Raw genomic sequence first — 14,620 nt, forward strand, 5'->3', positions numbered from 1 at the left:
TTGTGAGGGAAAACAAGGTAAATATTGACTAAACAAATAACAATTCAGCAGAGGTCTCCAAATCTACCGCGATAGTGTTGTCTGGATGAATGAATGAAGAAACTCAAAAAGGCTCAAGGAAGTTTGTTTATTTGAAATGTATCTATACTAGCTGACAACAGTCATGTTAAATGTAGTTTTCTTGTTTTCGTTGTGGAAATCACAAAATTATATTGTGACCTAACAGAACAAATTATATGCATCTATTCACTCTAGTATATACTAGTTGAATAATTTGACTAAAGAATCCAAATTTAAAATGTTTAGGACTACCTGAGTTAGTTTTTTTGTATTACCTTGAAGGATTGGTTCACAATTTTCCAATCCGTTTTAAAACAAAAATATTCACACTACAATATTCCGTATAGTTTTTACAGCACTTCCAATGTAATGTGGGTGATGGAGGACAGAATTCTCATTCTGTGCAAAAATACATTCACAAATGTATCTGAAGGTAATATGAGGCCCCCGCAGTCTGAGCAAGTCTTTCCCCTTTTTGCGTTTCCTAGGACAGTTGTTCTTTGCTGAGCTGCGCTGGAGTGATCGTACCAAAAAGAGGGAATTTTGTTCTAAAAATCTTCTCAGACAGTTGAAGCCTCATATTAACTTACAATCCACTTTTGAATACATTTTGTGCGGATTTTGTCCCCATCACTTATACTGGAAGCCGGTAATAAGGGAAGTCTTAGTGCCGATTAGGAACAAGAAGAACGGCCACAGCAAGAACAACTGTTCCCATATGATATGGGCATCTGATTATTGTTTTAAGACCGACAGAACGACAAATAGTGTTATGAAATCTTACTTCTTGCATTGGTTACTGACTGAAACACGAGACATTGAATTATAGCTTCTACAGAAACAAATCAAATTACCTCGCTCAAGAGCAATATATAAAAAAAACAGTCAGTTTCCACTCCTTTAAATAACAAGGAGGATGAAAAGATGAAGGCTTGTCAATACCTCCAATGTGTCTCCTGGGGAAACACAGCAACAGGCTATTTAGAAAAAGTAAACACATCCTATTGCAAAAAGATGAAGCCAAACCTAGTGATTTGAACAGTCTGAGCCTCTTTAACAAACATGTGACAGACAGAGAGAAGGAGTTTCACAGGAACAGCATCTTCTGTTTTTACTTCGGATAATACAAGAGCCAAAGTTGTGTTGGGGATTATTTTGAGAATTGAAATCAGACCAATACTGTGACAGCTTTACTTTGGTCTGTCTTATGTAAATATAATTGGTCATCTTTGAGTTGTGAGACAGCTTGTCATTAGTTATGACTAAAAAGGGCACTATGAATCATAGACACAGATTTAGTCAATATCCCTGCTGAAAAATACAGATGGAATAACCTTATAATTGGGACTGCTCACTGATTTGTGAGCCTATTGTTGGTGGTAATTTACAACAAGAGGAATCAAATAATGAGCTTCAATAAGGCTGGAAGAACATCTTTCATCCAACCTAATTTAACTAACAGAAAATACTGTAGATCAGAAAATAAAAAAAACTCAAAAACAATGCTGATAATATGTCATTTTGCAAAGGTTAACTGACATCACACATTCACTTTTACCATTTATTCATGTATTTTATTATTTTTGATGCATATTCAAAAACATGTGCAATACATCCTTTGAGTCCTCGTGGTGCCAACACGTGATTACAATAGCTCATGGTTGTTGTGTTATTCATTTCTCCGGTGTGTGTGTGTGTGTGTGACCTTATTGTACAAGAAGCACGGGGCCTAATCATGTGTTGTTTCTTTGGCCATAGCAACATAAAAGTGTACTGTATCCCCCCTTTGAGAAGACACTTCTTTTTTACCTCTAAGTGAAGGTATAGTCTCTAATATATTTTCAATTATTTTGTGTCTGCTTAAGTGCTGATAATTTCCATGACACCATCCTAACACTGGTCATAAAGAAGAAAACTCTGCACTCACTCGTCACAGGTTTCACCTCTTCCTCCTCTCTCATACTTGGTCACAATGTCTCCTCCTGGTGGCCAATAGGCGGAACAGCATGTTTTCTTTCTGAACACATTTCGTTTTTCTTTTGTTTTAGTCCACTTATATTGAATACTTTCTTGCAGGAGTTTGTATTGTTCTCAGGAAGGGACTATGCCAATGAAAAAGAAGGGTTTTCTCATTCTTTCATAATGTTGGCATGGTGAAGCCCTTTGAACTGTCATTAAGAGATACAGCCTAAACACCCAGCTTCACCTAAGACTGATATTCTAGCTGCCTGATCAAAATCTTGACAACATTCACAATATGCCTTTGGATTGGATACACTTTGGCCTTCAAAGGGGGTAAACAATTCAAACTCAAATTAGTTTAATAATAATTAACCCTTTCACCCACCTCAGTAAATAGGCGTAATCTACAGCGAGTGTATGAATATAGATGATATTGCTAAATTCTTCCAAACGTGTGACAAAAGTAGAAATCCAATTTTTCACAGATAAATATCTGAAAAGTCTCAGCCTAAACTAATATGTAAACGTCCAGTGTTCTCACCAAGTCCTCCTGACCTCTCTATTTATTCTAATTTAGACTTGTCTTTAAAGGGATTATTGGTGTGTATGTGTGTCAACGTACATTTTGATCAGAGTTTGGGAGCAGTTATAGACATGGAAGAAGTGAAAACGATCCCCCTCACTGGCATGAATACTGATTATGCATTAAGAGTGGCTAAATAAAGATTCAGTTCTAGTGTGATGGATCCTCACAGTTCCTGTAGCAGGACGTGACCGCAATGACGATCTGCAGCTGAGCGCTGGACTCATCCACAGCAGAGCACATGGACTACTAAACGGCGCACTGATTAAACTCCTGATTTCTTCTGGAATAAACAACACTTTAACAGATGTAGTCATGTGTCAGCACCTTCAAAAATGTTTTATGTTAATTTTTCCTCACCCCACATAAATCTACCACTCTGGCTCTAAACAGCTGAAGTCAGGCTGAAGTGAAGGTGACAGGTTATCCAGCGGCAGTGTGGTCAGCATCCGGGTACAGCCTCTTGAGAATAAAATAAAGGTGAGACTGTCAGAGCATTGAGAGGTACAGCCTCTTCCCAGTGGCAGCCTCTGTGAGAAACAGCTTTGGCTGAAAGATGGAGCTGACAGGCTGACTGCAGCAGAAAGGATTATGCCCAAGGCCTGCATTAGTAAGCGAACGTCCCTGCAGTTCTTCTTTGGCTCTGCAATATTTTACATTTTAATAAATCAGCCTGCAGACAGTCCTACCTCGAATTGATACATTAACATCTTTTTTTTTTTTTAAATTGCACCTACACTATGAACCCTCTTCAGCCTCTTTGGTCTCAAAAGAAATATGCACTCTTTTTTGCTGTTGGTTGTTATGCAACAATTGTTACAATTGTCTGTTAGATTAGTAGAAAAGGGCTTTATATAACAGATAAACATACTATTTTCCAGAAAACCCTTTTCTTTAGTCTGTTAACCTTTATTCAAATACATACATACATACATACATACATACATACATATGTTTTGGGATTTAACACATTCACTTAAACATATCAAAAGGTACTGTGCACTTTTTGTCTACTTCTACGACAAGGAGAATGAGGGTTTATTGATATTTAACTTGTACATTCATACTGCCTGTGCTAGTTTGTGTGAGGTGGGTGTTTTTTCTTGTAGGTTTTATTTATTTATTATTGTTCAATGTTCTTATTATATTACTTATTACAAATTCTCGTTGCTTTAAGAATTTCAATGTTTATTTAATGAAATGTTACACCAGAAAACATGTTTTGCAAAATGTAAATATCATTGGGTGATAATATGCAACTAACTCTGTACAATTTAATTATTCATTGTATCACACAGGAATGTGTTTTTTTTTCTCCGGCTAGGATTGATTTCATACCTAAAATGTAAATGCGGGAGAAAAGAAAACAAATCCTTCCTCTGAAACAGTTGACGCTGAAATTAAAAATGATGGAGTATGGTTGTGTACAGATGTGAATGTGTCAGTGAGACTCTTAATCCTTGGAGCAGACAAGGGAAATAACTTTACAAGTACATATGTAATAGCCAATGCACTTTGCATTTAAACCTAATCCAGATTGATCCAGATGAGGAAAGGCTCAGTAAATCAAAAATCTTTATTTATTTATTTTATTTTTCAGTGTCTCAGTGCTCTCCAGCAGCATTTAAACACAAGTCTTAGTTTCAGCACCTTTTTAGTAGGAAGTCGTGCTGGGAGACAATTGATTTTCACAGTTTGAGCTTTTCACCTTTCAGTCTCAATCTGATGTCTAATAAATTGAATTAAATCTCTGTTCCCTCCGAGCTGTGAGAAATCACATTAATTGTTGGAAGGACATTCAACAAGCTGCAAAATTGAAATTTCTCTCTCCCGCTGCGTGTGTGACCTCGTCTTTTCATGCTTCTCTCTCTTTCTAGCTGTCTCTGAAGTGTTCGGTTGTATTTGCTCCATCGGGTTCTTGATTTACTGGCTGCATTTCCTTGCAGTGGGGCATCACTCAGGGCTTGTTGGCTGTCAGCTGGGCAGCATGTCTGTCATGTGGAGCTTGGAAAGGCTGCTTCTTACTACGAGTTACTGTGGTTAACGTAACACTACACTGTTTTAACTGCATAAGATGCATGTTTTCATGAATAGTATAGTATCCATGCTGTGGATAAAGTCACTAAATAACTGTGCTAGGAGGTCAGTGCATGCATAGAATAGACTGCAGTCCTGTAACATGTCATAAACTGCTTTTTTAATGTTATATTGTTGTGGGTAGACACATGACTCGAATGATGTGACACAAACAACTCATGCATGATAAATGGTTAATACAATATGATGTTGTATCTATTATATCTAAGGTTGATTAGACTATCCAAATTCAAAACTATCAAATTAGTACATTTAAAAAAAAATAAAAATCAAATATGTTGTCTATTGCACCTGTAATAAAGGAAATTAAAGAGTAACTTGACACCCCCTAAAGATCCTGTCTTTGCACACCTCCAATGAGTTCATTACTCACCTTGCTGTAGTGATGAAGGCTACAGGTCAGAAGTGAAACAAACTTGAAACTATAGTCTTTTTAAGCTAAATTATGCAAGAAACTGTGATGAATTCCCTCACATTTTGACTTATTTAAAATGCAACAATGGTGGTGACGCCTGTGGAGTCTATTCAGAATTCAGAAAGTAGCGATACCGATATGTAGAAATACTGCACTGCACGTAAAAGTCCAACATTCAAAAGTTTACTAAAAGCAAAATTGGGAGCAAATCTACTGCCTCTCAACAGCTGAGTCGGTGGCTTGCACCTAACAGTGCAAACAACAAAACCGAGCTAACGGTGTTTACCTGAGGGGGAACCGGAGGGTCGGTGCTACGTTCCAGCAATACTGCCGCCAGTCAGGCCGGTCATCAGCTTGACAGTGGGGCACGCTCACATCACGCGACAGATTATTATTTATGTATTATATAATTGGGTTAATAAAGAAAAAGACATCTTGAGAACATCTTCACAGAACTTCAAAATAATACAATTCTGTTTAAATTACAAGTTATACAGAACTGTGAAACCTACAATGCATAAATCCTGTGATCAGCTCTCTGAAAAGCTTATGAGACATGAGAGCACTTTGACAAAATGTCCCAATTCATGAGTCAAGAAGCAAGAAAAATGTGAGGCCATGATCTTTCTGGCCAAGATTTTGGCATCCAGTAACAGACATTAGTAACATTTCATATTTGTTAGAGTGGAATCCTTCATTCATCAGGCTTGTCAACGTTCATTGGCATTATGTTTATTTAGAGCGGATGAGGAGAGATACATCCTGTGTAACACTCGACACGAGACTTAAATTAATTTTCTATCTTTCCAGGTAATAACCTGACCACAACAGGTTTCTGATGGCAGAATAGGCTTTTAATTTGAAACGTATGTACCAAAACAACAAGCAGCATTAATATGACAGCAATTGGAAAAAACCTTCCCCGGAGGAAAAACAGTCACGTAAAATATGATCCACTGTCACCACACTAGTCAAAGATGTCATAACGTCCAGCACTAATGAATCGCTGTCTGGGCATCGATTGTCAACATGTTATTGCTTCTACAGAGGGTGAAATGGAATTCACATAGTGAATGAATAAATTCAGTTTAATTAATAAATAATTTAATTTGTATGATACAAACATAAAATATTTTTGAAATGGACTTTTTACATACTGTGTGGTTCCCTTTCTTAATACTTTGTGGCTCTTGACTTGGTTAGATAAAACCTTATTTTCAATTTACAATCCGACAGAGAGAGAAAGAACAATTTAAGTAACTTCAAAAACACACACAAAATGACACTGATCATCTCACAAGAAGATACATTGTGTGTTATCTACATCGGTGGGTATCCATTATCTGATCATGCTCATCTTTTTTTTTTAATTCTAGTGTCACATTGATAAAAAGTCACCATCACTAATATAAATTAATAAATAAAGCAATTAGCTGTATAAATACAAAACATAAAAAGGTCAAAGTAATCCCTTCTTAACACACAATAATTCAAAAATGTAAACTAAGACATTTGCAAGAAAAATGCTTTCACATAGAAAACAACACAATATCTGATGCCCTCATCAGTGTGGGGAGAAAAAACAAACTTGAGACCAATCTCTCGTTACTATCTCTTAGTAACGGCATAATGCTTAAACACTGGTAACTTGAATGCATCGCCGGATACACCAGGCCTCATTTACACTGCAACTTAAAGAAGCTCTGGAGTTACACACAAAATGTTACGCCTTAGTTTTTTAACTGAGTGATCATTACTGGATAACAGTGAATAAAAGGACCATTACAATATTTTACGATTTATCCATGCTTTTATCAGACTTGGATCACTCTCATGTTGAACATTTAGAACAGAGAGTTCTCTATTTGACTGAACATTTCTTCACCTCAAAGCAAATGATCATAATCTCTTCATGTCAACTGTGTTGTGGTCTGCAGCTGCTGCACACAGTAACAATTCAGAAACTCTGATGTCTGCATGTAGTAAATCTTCACCTGCTTTGAAAGGGCCAAGGTTGCTATTCCTTCCTTCCTGTGGAGAAAATCACTTCCATTTATGGGGTATTATAAACACTGGGCTGCTCCAGAATAGTAAACATATATCATGGGCTTAAAATGAGCATAGCTCTCTCCCTGTAAATAATCTGTCCGCCCAATCCATGTGTGCTGCCCTTAGCACTGTTTGGAAACATTATGTTCCACTTCAGGAGGTCCATAAAGAGGCCGGGCAGCAGTTTGAATGATCAGTTCTATAAGAAAATAAAATGGTTGAATGGTCGCTGGTGTGTTTGACACTCTTTCCTCCCCTCCCTCCTTCAGGGCCACAGAAAGAGTGGAAGTGAGGGAGCCAAAGAGTGCAGGGTCCAGAAGAGCTGTGGCTGTCCCTCCATCTCAACATCTCAGTATCTAATTGAACACACTCAGAGACAGAGGGAGGGCCGTTGGTTGAAAGTTGGCTGAACGTTGCCTAGATGTCGGCACCCTTTCAGAGCCGTGCGGAGGGTTCGGCCTCTAGAGCAGGGAGCTGGGGCTTTCTGGGGGTGATGGGGGTGTGTGCGTGGGGCTGTGACGCATGGGCAGTATGTCATAGTGGCTGGGGATGTGGCTGCCGCGAGGGAGGTCATAGGGGCTTTGGGAGAAGCCGGTGGCCATTCCATTGGGTCCCTGCAGGACACTCACTGTTGGCTCTGTGATAGTTTAGGAAAGAAGGAAGGAAACAAGTCGGAGAGGTAAGTGAGACACACTGAGGCTGAAGAGTGGCAGGCACAGGATGAGGAACAAAGGAGAGGTGCATGCAATCGAGAGGCAGCTCACATTTCCTCTTATCAAGGCTCACAAAGTCTGTACAGGCTCACAGCAGGGGACGTGACCAGAGAGGCTATAAGCTGCAGGACCCTGCTGAGCTCCACACACCAGAGCAACAACACACTCACCAACATCATAGACATTCCTGCTCGCACTGCCCAGGAGGGTGGCAGTGCCTCCAAAGGGCACCTCACGGTGGGAGGGGGACTTCATCTCCACATAGCTGCTTTCTGTGTGCTTGCAAGACAGCCCTGGTGGGTCTCTAATGGTGGCGTATGGATTCTCACTATTCAGGGAGCAGGAGCTGTTGCTGCACATGGAGCCCTTGGTGTAATCTGCAGTAGTCGCGAGACAAGGACATATTCAGCATCAACAAAGACAAATGGATTGTCACTGACTTATTGCAGTGGTATTAATGCTGGACTCTGATATCACCACTAAAATCTAAACAGACAGAGTCTGCGGCCTGGAGAATGGCAATGACTATCGTTGCCATTCTGAAGAAGTTGTACTTCTTTGGTCTCCGACAAGTGACTAATGGTGGTATATAGTAATCAGAGTACAAAGGGGAGAGAGTTGAAGGCTCATCTCATCCATAACAGTCTCATCAGTCTGATAAGAGGCCTCATTAGAGACCGCAGCAAAGCTCCTTCAGACCACTCTCCACACCCCTGGGTCTCCCACATTCACCACCAACTGCTCAGTGTGGGAGACAAAATGAAGTATTGGGCACTGAGCCATGGAGCGCAATAACCGTTGGAACAAAACCTCAGCCCACCATGATCTTGTCCAAAGTGCAGAGAGTTTTCACATAAATCATGGAGAATATAAGGATACGGGATTTGGGGTCAGAATTTCTCTGAGGGGAATAGAAATCAAATGGGGACATTGACACACAGGATGTTGAGCATAAAAGGATTTTGTAATATTGGTGCTGGTGAAGCTGAACAGGATTCCACACGCAGTATGTCTCACAGTCTCTCTCTCTCACACACACACACACACACACACACACACACACACACACACACACACACACACACACACACACACACACACACACATTAATGACTTACCTTGTTTGGAGCTTCTCTGTGTCTGTGTCTCTCCCTGTTGAACATCTGTAGAAAATGTCAAAACATGATAGTCAAACACCAAATATGAATTAATTCCCCTAATGTGTGTGGGTTGACACGGAGTACATCATTAAAAAATTTCAACGTAGTATGTCTTTATTTAGAAGAATGCGAAACGTGAATGTGAGGAGATACTGTATATTTCACCTGCTTGCTATCACATTCCCCCGAGGCTTACAAGCTTATATAATAAACTGTGGTTATAATAGGATACTTGCCAGACAACAACACATCATGAAAAAAGGACAAGCCTGTTAAGGCGACATCAGTCCATTACTTAAGTACAGCAGGATGAACATCCAAGTTTTTCTTTTTTTTTAAAGGGGCTTGTCATTATGATTGATATGCTCTCTGCTTTAACACAAAATGAAAATGTGCAGATTGAGATATCGGACATTTTTCAGTCAAGCATTACAAAAAAATGAATCATAGATATTTGCAGTAACAGTAACAATTTGCAGTAAGTGTTTTTTATATTTATCTTGTTTATTGTATATTGTGTATGTATATAAGTACGAAGAGCTACGCCAAATTTCATGTATGTGTAAACACACATGGCCAATAAAGCTGATTAGCCTGAAAACAGTACAAGTCCAGTTTTCATACTGGCAATACAGTATTTATAATCGCCACAACACTCAGTAAAACTGTATTTTAGCACCCTATTTAGCATTTATGAATTCTGTATAAACATTTAACAAATATATACAATAGTGACATAGATGGACATCTTAAAGTGTATAGAATGTACAGTATTTGTCACCTATGAAGACATTTTATGTTATTACAACTGTGTTTTACTATTTGTCATTCATTATCCGTTTAGACATCAGTCATAAAGCCCACAGAAGGAGGAGTTGGAGGTTTTGAGAAAATAAATTAGTCAATATTTGAATTTGCTCACAACATATTGCAGTGTTATAAACCATTTATGAAATGTCAGTGTACTGTTTATGAAGCTAAAATATCGTAATCATTTTTGTGACGCTTCATTTTCTATAATTCACAACCGAGAAGTGTAATATCTGACCCAGCGTAACCCATCTCTGAGGAACGTGCCACTGGGGGAAGTAAAAGAGGACTAATGAGCTCAGAGTGAACCCCATTCACCTCCCCACCACATCTTTGTCTGTCCCCCTGCATATCTTATCAAAACCAGAGCAAAGGTTATGTCTAACAAGAAACCCCTGGTTCATCTTCATTCACAGCAGGGTGGCTGTGTCCACGCCGGTGCCCATATGTGCTAACGACACATTGGACTTTGCCCTTGAAGTAAGGTTTCTACAAAGTCCAAACATTCAGGCAGTATGTGGAGTATCATCGTAAGTAAGAGAGGTAAACTGACTGAGGTCATTGAGGTTGCAGTAGGCTCTCCATTCTGATCCATTTCGACTTTTCAGAGTGCTTGACTGAAAGATAAAACACAGTTTGGTGTTACTTTTATACTGTAGTATGATTCAATTGTATGTTAGTACACGTAGAGAGTGGTCATACTTTGAGGGTCAGAGTGCCTTCCAGGTTGCTGGAGATGGTTGAGACAACATTACACTGGGCCACAGTGTGGTAACTAGGGTTGGAGAAGCACTGGCCACTGCTGCCCTGGCTCTGGTTGACCTCAGCAGTGCTGGTCCTTATCGCTACAGCACTGCCACATTCTGAGGGATTAAACAACAGGTAAGAGGTTTGAAAACTAAATACCTATTTGTGTGTCAATAGTTTTGTGTCTACCATCTTCAAAATACTGCAATGCATGAAGATGTCAAAATCTGCAAATAAAGTCATCAGTGCTCAGCCTGGAAAGAGCCTCTTTCCTTTTGCTGCTGTGCATCATTTGTGAGTGCTGATGAATTAATTTGCCAATTTTGTGCTTTTTGGGTCGGCACCCATCATACTCCAAAGACGATTGAGTTGAGCATGCCAGTTCTTTTGTTCATACATTAAGATTTCAAAATGTATTGTGTAAAATAATCAAGATTAATCAGAAGTAAAGTTGAATTGATGGACAAATGCAAACTTTGTGGAATTAGGGCTGGAACTAATTTTCGATTGACTAATTTTGATTTTGTTGATTAATAAATGAGTCTATAAAATGTGAAGCTTGTTTTGACCAAAGAACACCCCAAACCCAGATACATTCAGATTACTATCATATAAAGCAAAGAAAAGGTAGCAAATCCTTTCAAGGTGGAATTACAAGCTAAAAACAATAATAATAATTACAATAAAACAATACACAGGGGCGTGGCCCCCTGATTACAACTCACCTCACCTGCTCAAGCAACCAAGGTGACTTCAATCCACTAATCACCTTCCAGTATATCAACCCCGGTTCTTCATCCACTCGTCGCCAGATTGTTGTCCAACTAACCTAGTAGAGACGGCGCCTGGCTGCTCTGTTTAGTTTTGATTCGAGTTTATAACTAATTGTTTTTGTCTTGCCTCTGACCCTGTCTTTTTGTTTGCAGTCATCCGTCCTCCCGGTTCACCAGTCTGTCTGCCGTCCCCTGCCTGGATTTCCCCGTAACTCCCCTGACTGTCCCTCCATACCTGTTTTCCCTGAGAATAAACACGTTCCTCCTTCCACTCTCTGGTCCGAGTTTGGGTCCTCCATCACACATCGTAGCACTTACTTATAGCACTGTAGTTTCTTGAAGAAATTGTACTTCTTGTTGTTCTGAGTTTGCACTCATGGTTGAATGCACTCATTGTAAGTCACTTTGAATAAAAGCGTCAGCTAAATGTAATGTAACTACGAAATGTTTGCCATTTCTGCTTGAGAAACTACATTTCTCGCTAATTCGATTAGTCATTAATTAAATCATTGCAGCTCCACATTTGTCCATCGTGAGCAAATATTTTGAGTGGTCTGTAAAACATCTTACCAGACAGGGAATAGTCTGTGTTGGTGATGTGCATCGCCTGTGTATAGGACACACTGGGCTGGATCTCATGGCCTTTGTCCCTCTGCCTCTGTCTGTACCACACAAACAGGCTGAGCATGGCCATGATGATGAGGAGTAGAAAGATGATGCCCATGACGGCCCCTGCAGACTGGCGCTCCGAGCCTCGTGCTGGGCTAATCTTGGTGTACGGGTTCAGCTCCTCCATCATCAGAGCTGCTACAGAGAAAACACAGAACGCGGGTTGTTTAAACACCGTGTACACATCTGCGTTTGAGTTGCAATACAGTGGAGTGCCTCGATCATCTCGATCACCTCTCACCTTGATCACAACGGATGCCTTTATATCCGGGGCTGCAGTAGCACGTTCCAGTCACATAGTCACAGGTAGCATTGTTCAGGCACTCACACAGCTGCTGGCAACCATATCCAAATGTACCAGCAGGACACTCTGCATGGGAGAGAGGTGCATTACGACATCCATCAAAATAAAGCACTTAGAGTGGGTGCCAAAGTGTTTATAGAACACACACACACACACACACACACACACACACACACACACACACACACACACAAAACCACAAGGTAATTTTGCTCAGTGCTAAAATGTGTTGGGCCCACTCAACTCTGCTCACAGCTCGTCCCAATGAAGCCTGTTCGGCAAGCACACTGGCCAGTGATGTGGTCACAGTCTGCGCCATTTTGGCAGCGACAGACTTCCGAGCAGTCCCTGCCGTAGAACCCTGAAGGACAGCCTGGGACAGAGATGTATAAAATGTTGGGGTGGGAGGGGTGGAGAAAACAAAGGGAGGGGAAGACAATGTAAAGAGTCAAGGTCATATAAGCAGGGAGACACGGAAATCAATACTATTCAATGTATCTGCAGCATACTCTATAAAGGACAATGTGAATGAAATGAAACATTTCCTGCTTCAGCAGAAAATCTGGTTAACGCATCAATGTAACATAGGTGCAAATAAAAAAGAAGACAACTGGAAATAGTACAAATATATGTGAGAGAGAAAGGAAAACAGGGAAAACACAAGATATTTCCATGCACAAGAGCAGGAGCTTGACATCACAATAAAAAGACCCTGGGGGTGATAGATAATGTAATTCAAATTAGTTGACTGATGTAGATGATATGCACTAGCCGTTGGTGAATGACTGGAATATATCATTAACAAATGAATGAAGTGACCATTAGTGTTATTTTTATGTTGTTCCCCCCCCTTGAAAAATATCAAATAAAAATCCCCCAGTTGACCAGTTATCTGTTGTCATCTACTGCAGTTCTGTTTGATTGCCTGTAGATGCCACTGTTTGTCTATTAACTGGATGGGGAGACTCACTCTGTGTGCAGTAGAGTCCGGTCCAGCCGGGGCTGCACCTGCACTCTCCATCATAGGCGCTGCACTGGGCTCCGTTGTGACAGTTACACGAGTTGAGACAATCAGGGCCCCAGTGCCCAGAGGGACAGGCTGCAGACGCCAGAGAGACAGTCATGTGCATGGTCACACACCCTCCCACACAAACCCAATGCCCTATGCATACATGAAGCACACAACACTGAATTTTGAGTCAGTGTATGTGTCGGAAATGCCGACACATACGATACTGTCACTAGCCTATATACTTAAAACGAAGTCCAAGACTACTTCAAATTTGTCTTCGAAGTTGGGAAATTGCTGCATCAAGACGAGTAGAGCAGATGTGTCAGGATAAATAACTGAAAGTAAAGCACTGGCAATGTAACATCCATCTGCTACTAAGTAGTTTTGTTGTTGTTGTTGCTTTAAGTAGTTATTGCAATAAAAAACATGACAACTCAAAGCTCTGCTAATGATCTTTGGCCTACAGCGCTGCAAATCAAAGAGCACAATGTATTTTAACAATCACTTAAGCAAGTTATCAGTTTTAAATCAACTGGGGATGAGGGTAGTTCTTGAAATGTGTAGGTTTATGAAAATGATTGATGTATATAAAAGGTAAGTGTGAGGGAGAAATTAGGAGTGGAGACAGACAATGAGTGGGGGAAATCTATGAGAACAAGGCAATGAAACAGGAGGAAGGAGAGAAGTCACACCATGAGAGCAATCCTCTCCTATCCATCCAGGGAAGCATTGGCAGGAGCCATCGATGGGGTTGCAGGTGCCGTTGTTGGTACAGAGGCATATCTCACCGCAGACCCTCCCATACCTGCCATTTGGGCAGACTGCAAAACACACAAACACAAAAAAAAACACTTCACAAAACAACCCTCATCTGCATATTGTCACTGACATGCAAAGACTAGTAAAATCGATAAATATTATGACATCAAACTCCTTGTGTGAAAGGTTGTGTAAACAAATTCCTCTAATGGATAATACTGTTGTATTTGAGTGGACATGAAGTGAAGTGATCCGTTTAAACAAAAGGAGGAGTCAATCACTGCCTCCAGTGGCACAACTGCCCCATTTCCACTCACTAGAGTGGATGAGTGATGTGCCACAGAATTAAAATAGACCATGTACACAGACCACTGTATACATTTTTTATGAAATTAATATTTCAATGCTCTCTGGCACTCTTTAATAAATTATCTCATTTCCAATGAAGCCTCCATTGTGTTTTCTTGTTAGCCCATGAGACAAATTGTACCAAGGTGTTTCTAACCA

General features: G+C 40.1%; 1 protein-coding gene across 1 annotated transcript in view; it reads right to left on the reverse strand.

Moving 5' to 3' along the window:
- Nucleotides 1–7,627: 7,627 nt before the first annotated feature.
- Nucleotides 7,628–14,620, reverse strand: part of megf11 (multiple EGF-like-domains 11) — a gene marked incomplete at its 3' end in the record, with an annotated part of 54,352 nt that continues 47,359 nt past the window's right edge. Inside the window, exons 14-23 of the mRNA XM_079223173.1 lie at nucleotides 14,047–14,175; nucleotides 13,313–13,441; nucleotides 12,587–12,715; nucleotides 12,280–12,408; nucleotides 11,940–12,176; nucleotides 10,552–10,712; nucleotides 10,403–10,466; nucleotides 8,998–9,042; nucleotides 8,050–8,256; nucleotides 7,628–7,803 (exon numbers count right to left, since the gene is read on the reverse strand). Coding sequence (XP_079079299.1) covers nucleotides 7,628–7,803; nucleotides 8,050–8,256; nucleotides 8,998–9,042; nucleotides 10,403–10,466; nucleotides 10,552–10,712; nucleotides 11,940–12,176; nucleotides 12,280–12,408; nucleotides 12,587–12,715; nucleotides 13,313–13,441; nucleotides 14,047–14,175 — 1,406 coding nt within the window. The remainder of the gene's footprint in view (nucleotides 7,804–8,049; nucleotides 8,257–8,997; nucleotides 9,043–10,402; nucleotides 10,467–10,551; nucleotides 10,713–11,939; nucleotides 12,177–12,279; nucleotides 12,409–12,586; nucleotides 12,716–13,312; nucleotides 13,442–14,046; nucleotides 14,176–14,620) is intronic.

Source organism: Taurulus bubalis (genome assembly GCF_910589615.1).
Source record: "Taurulus bubalis genome assembly, chromosome: 9".
NCBI classification, from domain to species: domain Eukaryota; kingdom Metazoa; phylum Chordata; class Actinopteri; order Perciformes; family Cottidae; genus Taurulus; species Taurulus bubalis.